Genomic DNA, 10,702 nt, shown 5'->3' on the forward strand with positions numbered 1-10,702 from the left:
TTTTAAATATTTTTGTCATATCCAACTTCAGGAATAACAAGAAATAAGAAATAAAAGAGAAAATTCAAAAATGACTCTTGAAATGTCATTCAACATTGGTTAAAAAGAAATCGAAGTATAACTTACCGTGACGAGTAAATGATTAAAACAGCTTTGTTGGTCGAACGCTAAAGATATTACCTCATATTTTTATAATAGCTTGTGTGTCTTAAATGATCGCGTACAAACAGGCTCTTGAAATAAACGTTTAAATGTCAGACGATTAGCCTCTAAATATTTTTTAAACACTGACTGTTTTTCTATTTTTAGGATACATGTACTACGTCAGTTTTCTCCATTTTGAAGAGTGCCATCGACATCCGGTGTTACTCGTGTTTTGTGACATATTGTTTGACGCACATTCTTCTAGAAAAGACACAAAGTTACACCGATATGGTGCATGTGATTCTCGGACAGGGTCTACTGCAGATTTAGAAGAACAGAACACTGGGTCTTCTCGAGGAGGGGAAATTATTTCTACTACCAAAACACGCGTTAAAAACAGGTGGTTAAAAGCTTACACTCTTCTACGTAATCCGTCCATTCAAACTAAACCTCTTGAAGAAGATTATGACACACTAGAAGAGCTGGGAAAATGTGACAGTGATAGTGGCACGTTACTTTTATGATCTGTTTAAGTTTGTTTTATGGTTAAATTTCGCAACTACAGTCGAATTCCGTTGGATCGAACTCACAAGGACCGGCGAAAATACATCGAGTCACGAAAATTCGAGCTAATCGGGAATGTTTACCTTCATTATAATAAATCGGTTCTTAACTTCTAGTTCGATCCGAAGAGGAATTCGAGCCAAACGAGTTTGACCAACGGTGTTCGCCTGTTTTGATAAATTATTGGGAAAAGAGTGAGTTGGATTACTCGTGAACTAGTCAAAGCGCCCAATGTATACCCTAGTGTTTTATTGACCGTTTTTAGGCGGTAACCCAATATTTGTTACCTTACAACCGGGTCATGTTTTTTATTATGATTATTGTTTTTGACGTTTTTGTTTGTCTCCATATGATTTGAGACACTTTTGTGAATAACTTTAAAATAATGCCTTGTGCATATATGTGATCAAACCAATGATCACTCGCTCTGCAGGCGGACGCTCTAATTCGTAGCATAAAGCGATAAATCCTTAAATCATATCGAGACAGTTTTATCGCCGCCATAAATCAAATACCCAGTTAAACACACATATTTTCGTTTTGTAATACGACTTCCAGATTACGTGACCTTATTGTACTTAGTGAATCGTTTGTTGCGCGCCAATTGTGCCAAAATACATAAATATGCTCTGTGCATCTGTACTAGTAATTTGTACCCGTTAACACTTCGTTGATAATTGTTTGGATAAGTGTGAAGCCGAGTATCGAAACCCTAGTTTAAACCCATATGCTGAGCGTTCGAAGCCAGCCGGTAACTCAAAGGTTTATGAAGACACACAATTTGTGTTGATGCAGTCTGTCTTTATTGTGTATATTGTAAATCTCTTGTTCAGTAAAGCCTGAGACCCATTCTGAACACATCGGACATTTTCCATCGAAAACAACCTCGGGGGTATATGGACTTTTTGCAATGTCAATAATATTTACATTTAACTACGCTACAATAAGATGGCGTAGTAATTTCAATTTAGCAATTATACTTAATGACTTTACTCTTGGAAATCTTAATCATTTATGCAATAATTGACTTCACTGACAATCATATAAACTTGGTAATACAAAATACACGTACAAGCACCAAATCTAATGAACACATTATTTAAAATGTTACGGACAACTTCTACTGAATTACCTGCATACATCCGAGATTGATTTCCATGGAAAATAGCCGAGGAGTTCCGAACGGCATTAACCTTGTGCCTGGTGAATTGTTTAGCTACTGCGTTTGTTCCTCTTGTTTCCATGACAGTTAGTGTATTGGGTTTGTTTGATGGCATTTATGTAAAATATATGTAAATAAATCATCTGTACACTGCCCTGTAAAACGGCCAGATAAAAACACAAAAGAGGTCGTTTGATTGTTATGTTTTAACGAAATTATAGTGGTTGTATTTATGACAGACGCTTTTCTGGCCTACGCTTGAAGATTTTAATTCATAAATGAAGACTTATAGACTGAAAAACGTTCATGAAAATTCATGAAAATTCTCCGATAAAGCTGTCCAGTAATTCTCATTAAACTTAAGAGTGGCAATCTTCCTGCTTTACATTATTTTATTCTACTTCCCCGCGTGAAATTAGGGGGAAATTAAAAAATAAACTAGCCAAAACAATGACGTAGTTGAATGTGTATAAAAGCATGCGATAAATAAAATAATTTACCCGATTAAGCAAATCTTATTACCTCACGATATGCATTGTAACAGGATGTCGTTTGGCATGTTGATTTCTCCAGCCCAGATAAGTAGATCCAAATATATTGGCGTGGTGGAATTTCTTTTTACGCCCCAGATAAGTAGATAAAAATATTTGGATATTCTCGAAATCATTGCCAACGGACAGAGAAAAGAGTTACCGTATACAAGAAATAATTTAGAATATATGCTAACTATAAAAAGCATCTACCGCGCTCGTGTAGTTTCATCCTAACCTTCGCGCAGAGTCTTCTGCGGAAACTCGGTAAACCTCGTTTCCGTAAAACGCCTTACACTCGAGTTGGGATGAACCTACCTTACACTTTCAGCCATGACTTTACTGGACATGTACATCATTTTATTTAATTTGAATCATAAAGTGACGTTTCTCATTTTTCATGCACAAACTTAACAAAATGTAAGATTGATAAGAGCACTGTATACAGTGATAACACTAACTAGTTATCACGGCTGTACGGGCAATCAACAGGCGCACCTTTACCACGCTCCTTTTCCGTGGAGACAAAGGATAAAAGACATTCAGTAGTACATGCTATTAGTCTCAAGTTCTTTTTTTAAAAAGTTATAAAATATAATTTGTACATTGAGCATTTACAAGAGAACCTGTCTAGATGCGGATTAACCTTCTAAATTCAAGGTCGTTTTGAGAGCACATTATTTTCTTTGGGAAGCTATTTCATACCATACTGTCGTAAAAGGAAGGAGTTCTTGTTCTTTCAATATTAAGTTGTAATAATTGATGGCATATCTGGCATATCTACACGGTTTTCATATCTGAGATTTTAATTACATTATCTTAAAAGCTACAAGGTTTTGAACTTATTCTGGTGATTTACCGTACATACAGTTGTTCATTTCAATAGCAATGTATCTTACCCTGTTCAGATGCAATGTTGGCAATTGAACTCTATGAAGAACAAGTTTAAGGAATATCCGTTTAAGGAATTTGCCGCTTTGTGTGAGTAATCCGTTCCACATTCCTTTAAGCTCATATGGTAATCGAAGAAAAACAGTCGATGTATTGTCATAGGATATATGCCTTTGGTGCCTTAACGTTGGCCATTACTAAAACAACATACCATGACTCTACTTCAAAGTTAACAGCCATACATGTACAATGGCGATGTATTGCGTGCAACACTTTGTCTGTATTTTAGTGTTGACAGTGCCTTCGTAAGGAAATTCCGAACCTTTTACACCCCCCCCCCCCCCCCCCCCAGAAAACTCATTTTTTTCCTGATCTTCCTTCAAAGGCTGAATAATAACGATAATCATTTTGAACATTTTTTTAAAAGTAATTCTTAATGTACGAGTGTCAAGAGCCCGAACCAAAACGTTTTGAATATCAACAGATCGCTGAAAAGTAAAATATGCGACAAAACAGTCTATATATCATTAACAAAAATTCTGGAGTGCATCGGCACACTTGTTTGTTTTGCTTTGAATCTAAATTCAACGCATTTTCCCTTCTTTATAGAGGAGATGTAGAGTATAACTTCATTTGATGTTAATCCAGTTATGTCCTAAGTAACAATGTGTTAGTGAGGCCAACATTTGAATATTGCACTGTCCATTAAACATCTTTACAGGTGAACATTATATGTCAGTTCATGCTATTTGAATTAAAATATAATGGTATTTTACCTTACGATAACCTTGTTGAACATTGACCTATTTTATATTTGCATTATAACGGTAACATTGTAAAATATAAAAACAACAATAACTGAAATAATACTTTTGTATCCACAACATTGAAAACCTGAATGCGACACAAATTTCTACAGCTGAGTATCAACTGAAATGATTGGTACGATATTTGAACCCAAACAAGATTATCTATATCTGATACATCTGGCATTTTCCAGGAAAGAAAGGGATACAAAACAAATAAATATACATGTATCAGGTAAAACATCTGCTTTGGTGTTTGGTGTTTCTGTTTTGGTGACAAAACAAATAATTCACTCATTCTCTTTTTTCAGATCAGTTGCCTTTCATTCGTATTTACGATGTTTATAAATTCAAACCTATTTTTTGTCTTTATTTATTATTGACGTCAAAAGTAACCGTATGACTTATTCTATTCGGTTTATAAGGAGGCGAAATGGGTAAAGTAAGACTACACTTCACAAAGTCTTAGTATATTAGTTCTTATCTTTGTTCAGCAATGTTTCCACGCAGGCTATTTTTCATATTCTTCATAAGTTAATAGATCTACCACATGCATCCTCGTCTCAAAACAGGACTTCCACGATGACAGAAGAACAGTGCCAGCAAAAGGTGCAAGAGTATTGCGATTTGAACAATATTACACGCAACGCAAGCCCGTGCCAATGCGCAGGTAATATTATATATTTATTTTTTTATATACAATTGTCATCAATATATAACCATTTGTATTAATACTTTATAAGAACTAGATTTAATAAAGTCATTTAACTTTTTTTTGAAACTTCGATGCTAATTAAAATTTGCGTATGCGCTTAAGAGTTTTAAAAATTTACCAAAATATACTTCAACCAATTTTGAGCCGAAATGTTTAAAGCCCAATCGACTTTCAGGTATAAACCTGTGTTTGTTTAGATATTAAAGGATAGTCACGCGAATGATATTTTCATGAACTTTGCACACTACTGAACACTACCGACAATAGGCGATAATTCCCATGTTCACGTTTAGATCCTTTATTTACTAATACTGTTAACATTTGCACACTTCCAATCGTCAGAAATTTTATTGTCTTTAATATATTTAATGAAAATATCAAAAAGTGGATATGACAGTTCATGGGCGTAGTCTTCTAAAACATTTGAATAACAATAGTTGGGGCCCAAAGCTTTAGAAGGGTCTAGTCGTTGATGATGTTTAAAAAACACTTTCTAGTAATAAAATGTCACCAAGAGCGTCTTTATGATGTCTTTATCAAAATATGACAATGAAATATCACTTTCAACCGCATAAACAGATGACAAACAGTCCTTTAAAACGTCTGCATTTTCAACATTTTTAGTAACTAAATTCCTGTATTTTCTCCTTTAAATTACTTATTACACTGTTGCTTTCGTTTGATTATAAATGTATGACCAAAACGTTTTGAGCTTGTTTCAGTAGTTTTTCACATGTATACTGGGAGTTATATTCTTGGCATTTATTGTAGTTCCCACGAAAAAATATTCTTTTGTGGAGATTTTGTCGTCTGTGTGTTTATATCACATAAAATATTTAAAGTTATACTAAAGTGATCACTAGCGCCAAGTTTGTCACCATGATAATGTTTGCAATAGCGTTTTCATCGCTTGTGATAACGAGATCTAGAATTTGTCCACAACGTAACCTGGTAATATCATGTGCATTTTGGTGGAAAAAACCATCCCTCAAAGTTTCTATACATGTATATGAAATATGTTTTTCATAATGTGTTGTTGTTCTCTCATCCCAATTTACGCATGGAGAATTGAAATCTCCCATCATTACTGTAAATTTTATTGTATTATTGACACCGGCATCGTATAACTTTATAACCAGAATTTTAAAATTACATAGTCAAACGCCTGACGGACATCCAGTAATCAGTAAGTTCCCTTGTAAAATATATGCTTTGACGAACAAGAAATGATGTCATGAAACAGCTTAGTGTGTTCATTTATTTTATTTTGTCGAAGACATTTTCTTTTCTTTTTGAATGTTTTAAAACATTGCAATATTACTATTTATTTTAGATGCTTGTTGATATAACCTTACAGGCAATAACATTAATAATTTTGATGATGTCCTACCTTTCCTCACATGTAAATATGTGTTCATTTTCAAAGCTCGGTTGCTGTCAGTTTGGTTCAGATCAGAAAACAAATGTTGTTTTGTTTTTTTTCAACCATTGCTTATAACCCGAGGACTTTTACGTATAGGGACGTTTCAAACACGTGTTTGTTATTTGTTGTTTGTTTATTAATCGCCAAAACTATCGCCAATTGTTGTCAATTTCTGCAGCTTGACCAATTTCTGCTTCGAAGTTTTCAATATAACTTTGTGCACGGTCTTTGTTTTCTTCTAAATAGACCCATTTTGCAGTGGGAGTACGTATTAAATTCATCCCCTTGTGGTTGATTTTCATCTGTCCATCGTTTTCTTTAAATGTGCCCGCTTTTATGTAAAAAGCCAATGTTTTTCCCTAATAAACTCTGATCATTTCGTTTATTGAGTTTCAAATTATTTTATTTTGTTTATTAATTTTGAATGTCACTTGCTTAGATACAAATGCTTATTTTTTTAAATCGATGTAGTTTTCAAATGCACTGAAAATGTATCCTTACTTTTAGACTGCAGCTGTTCACCTAATTGTGGTGAACACATGGATTGCTGTTTTGATGAAATGGATTCTTTCAACAAGGCAAAACATGAAGGACTCGTTTGCACGAAGACTACTGTTGGATCATATTCTGACTCAAATTTTTATGGGCTCTACATGATTTCCCGTAAGTTGAGGGAATTTTATCTAGAGTAAAAACCATTCGTTTGTTAGCATTTTAAAGTATAGCATTGGCCAAGAATCTATTAAGTGAACTCGTGTTTCACTGACCGTTCTAAGGCGGTCAACATCAACATCATCATCATCAGCAGCGTTATTATCGGTAATTCTATTCTGATGAGTGTTTGGCCTTTATGTGGATTTTGAATTTTGTGTATGTGGTGTTAAACGTTTGTGTCTCTTAAGTCCTAGCATTGTGCCTGTAAACAGTTGGGTTTATTTTTGAAATTTCGACAACGGAGCTTGACCCTGTAGTTTTCATTGTATTGTTTTAACACTTTTCAGTTTGCTTTTTGTAAATATAATGTGATGTGTACATTATGACTCTATATACTCTTGGTACAAATGAACTAGATTAGGGCATATCATGGTGATTTATGATACACGATATATGTTTAGCTGGGGCCGTATTCCTAAAGCTTCTTTTCGGTTTACAGAAAAAAATCCTAATTTTTAACATCGTTTATTTAATCTCTTCTGTTCATCACATTTATTCATAAGAAATCACTGCTTATAACATTTTCTTGCACGTTTTCAAATATATGTTGCACAATTAGTATATTTTTTTTTAAATTTTAATCTTAATTGTACACTTTTTGAAAAAAATAATTATTTACTTATTTTTGTTCTTTTAAATCACTCAAATCTTATCTTAACATGGTATCTCATACATCAAACCGTATAATCTTGAGGCTTATATTTCAAATTTTGTAATTATTGATAAATGTTCGGACAAGTGTGAAATTATGGTTATCTGAACTAGTTTAAACCCAAAGTAGACTCTGGTTCCAGTTAACTCGAGTTCCACTGCCTATCCAAAGCTACTTCGATGCGTGTGTGGTCTGGTTTTGGTGTGTATGTGGTGTTTGTACGTTCGTGTCTCTCGTTCAGTGGCTTTTGAGCCCTTGCCTTGTGCGTCTTAGCAGGGTTTATATTTTAGTTGTGCACTACTGGTATCATCACTGTAGTTTTCATTGCATTATTAAAAATGTTTATGCCTTTTATCAATAAATAGAGAATACTAGGTTAGTGCCGTGGATGGAGGAAGTTTATCTGGCAAGGCGGAGGAATTTATCGGGTGAGCCGAATAATAATAATAACAAAAATGATAATTGTAATAATAATTATAATAATAATAACCAGAAAACGAGAACAATAAAATTAAATATAAATACTACTACTTCTACTACTACTACTACTACTACTACTACTACTACTGCTGCTGCTGCTGCTGCTGCTGCTGCTGCTGCTGCTGCTGCTGCTACTACTACTACTACTACTACTACTACTACTACTACTACTAATAATAATAATAATAATAATAATTGTTTCAGATGTGCCGTCCAGTGTTCTGTCCTATTTCGCGGCGAATACAACCAGGAGGCACATGTGGGCCATCAGTAGTTGACGTGGTTGGACTTAATTATAGAATCTGTCTTAATTTTACCTTTAAACCAGGGATGGCAGTCGAACACTTCATGGCATTGTGTGACAAAGTTGATAGAAAAAAAAAACGCTTTCCAGCTAATTTTAAATCACCTTGGGCGAATTCGTGGGAAGTTGCAGATGAACTGTATTACCGTATTGAAAATGGAATGGTTGTCAATTTTGTTGCAAGTTTGATTCGAAATAAACGAGGACTGGCTTTTCTAAAGATTCTGGAAAGGACCGCCAGGAGTTTGCGAACACGTTGGATGATCGACGGTGACAACGAAACAATTGTTGAACAATACTTCAGCAGCTATTGTGCATTCGGAATTGGGGGATACGCGTTGCGAGGAAATTCAATGTTAATGCCTTCCGCGTTGAACCATGTCTCAAAGCCAGAGGAAAAGATTTTAAATAGGTCGGACGAAATCCTGAACCGCCACCCTTATTCAAGGTGGGTTAGAAAAGAAGGACCGGTTTCATTGTTTTCATTCAAGATTCAAATAACTCGATTTTCATTTTGTGAACAAATCGAGCTGCTGCCGGATGAGGTTTACCAGTTTCAAAGTGGTCAGCTTTAATATGTCAACTCCACTGACATGCTATTGTTTTCAAAAGAATTCTGGACGAAGAACGATTTTGAGGGGAGAAAAAGCTTTAGAATTTGTATCGAAGACTCAATTTATAGCTTAAATACAGGTACAACAAGCCGTCCTTTCGAACTCTGTAAAATGTGCATTGTAATTTTAGCTTCAATTGCATTTTGTAAACGCCTTCTCCTTTCGCAGTAGGTTACTAGAAGACATGAGCACTGTGGACCAGCGGATATATATATATATATATATATATATATATATATATATATATATATATATATATATATATATATATATATATATATATATATATATATATATATATATATATATACCTTTACCATTAACACATTGATAATCATTTTTATTTAATATTTGGTAAAATATTGATGTATTCAGTTATGAATAGTAAGGATGGAGTTATTAAATCCACATGTTAAAACATAAAGCAGGGGTGAATCTCGGAATTGGCGTTAGAGTTGGGTGTAACTTAGTGGCACAACCTTTTGACATTCGTCCCTCCCCAATACGGAAATTAGAAAGGGTTTAAATGTTGGTAGGGTGGTTTGGGGGTACTCTCCCAAAACCAGTTGCTAGTCCGAAATGTTGCATTTTGGGCGCAGTGTTAAGATTTGCACCACTTTATGAATTTATTGGTATATGCGCCTTCGGAAGGAAGCAAATGCACGTTCACTTTTATTTTCTGTTACATGCCAACTAACTCAAATATACCGCAGAGAAGTAAGAAAAAGTTCGAAATATATCGCTGTTCCTCGCCGAATATGTTCTATTCTGAGCAAGGGTGCGTGTGGCTTCCACTTAAGTTGTCCGCTCTAACCAAATCCTTACCAAACTTGGTGAATGAGAATACTGAAAAGGAGGAAAACAATAACATAACCAGCGAGATCGTACAATTCCCTCAAGTTATAATTTCGTGTTCGTTCAAATTTACCCCATCTGCTCTCTTTCATGCCCCGTTCTTATCTTGTTTTTTAACCAACTTCTTTACAATGTTTATGAAATAACTTTTCACGTGTCTGTGCTCAATGACAATGTGTAAACTTTCGGACAATTGGCGTATTTTCCAATATTGGTAATGGTGTTATGATGAAATGTATCTTAGAAATTATAGGGATGTAAATCGTATGTTATAAGCCAAAGTTCAATGCTTGTCGCTGCTCTTTTTCATACTGCCAAGGCTGTCGTTTTCTTGCAAGCATATATTTGTCGATAGACATCTAGGCGGTTCATAAAATTTCGACAATGCTTTTGAAATGAGTTTCTTGCACCTGAACAATCAGGACTGGACATTGCCAAAACTGTATAGAAGCGTCAACATTTTTTTCCGGATCGAAACTTTATATAATCGACACTATTTAAAACCAAAACTGTATATGAAGTATACAATGTAACAAATGTTAACGACATGATCATGAACACAACACATTTTTACGAAAAAAATGGTCACGATGTAGACACATTTTCACTCATTCCCATTTATTGAATTGTGTTAAATCGAAGGACGCGTGTACGTTGTTGTTGTTGCTGCTGCTGCTGTTGTTGTTTTTGTTGTGCTAAGAACAGTAATAAACAAACAAATACAATACTTTTTTAATGGAGGCGACCTTAGGCCATAAACGCTTGTTTCAAATTTATCACTTTATTGTTATACACATAATATTTACAACTGCACTTAGTTATATCAATCGCATGATTTTGTTTCTGCG

At 34.5% G+C, this 10,702-nt stretch overlaps 1 protein-coding gene across 1 annotated transcript in view; it reads left to right on the plus strand.

The window, feature by feature from the left end:
• LOC128243924 (stimulated by retinoic acid gene 6 protein-like) overlaps positions 1-2,057 on the plus strand; it is a 45,417-nt gene extending 43,360 nt beyond the window's left edge. The window contains exon 16 of the mRNA XM_052961937.1: positions 310-2,057. Within this exon, the coding sequence (XP_052817897.1) occupies positions 310-668 (359 nt within the window). The 3' untranslated portion in view covers positions 669-2,057. The remainder of the gene's footprint in view (positions 1-309) is intronic.
• Positions 2,058-10,702: the final 8,645 nt, after the last annotated feature.

Source organism: Mya arenaria, chromosome 8 (assembly GCF_026914265.1).
Source record: "Mya arenaria isolate MELC-2E11 chromosome 8, ASM2691426v1".
Taxonomy (NCBI): Eukaryota; Metazoa; Mollusca; class Bivalvia; order Myida; family Myidae; genus Mya; species Mya arenaria.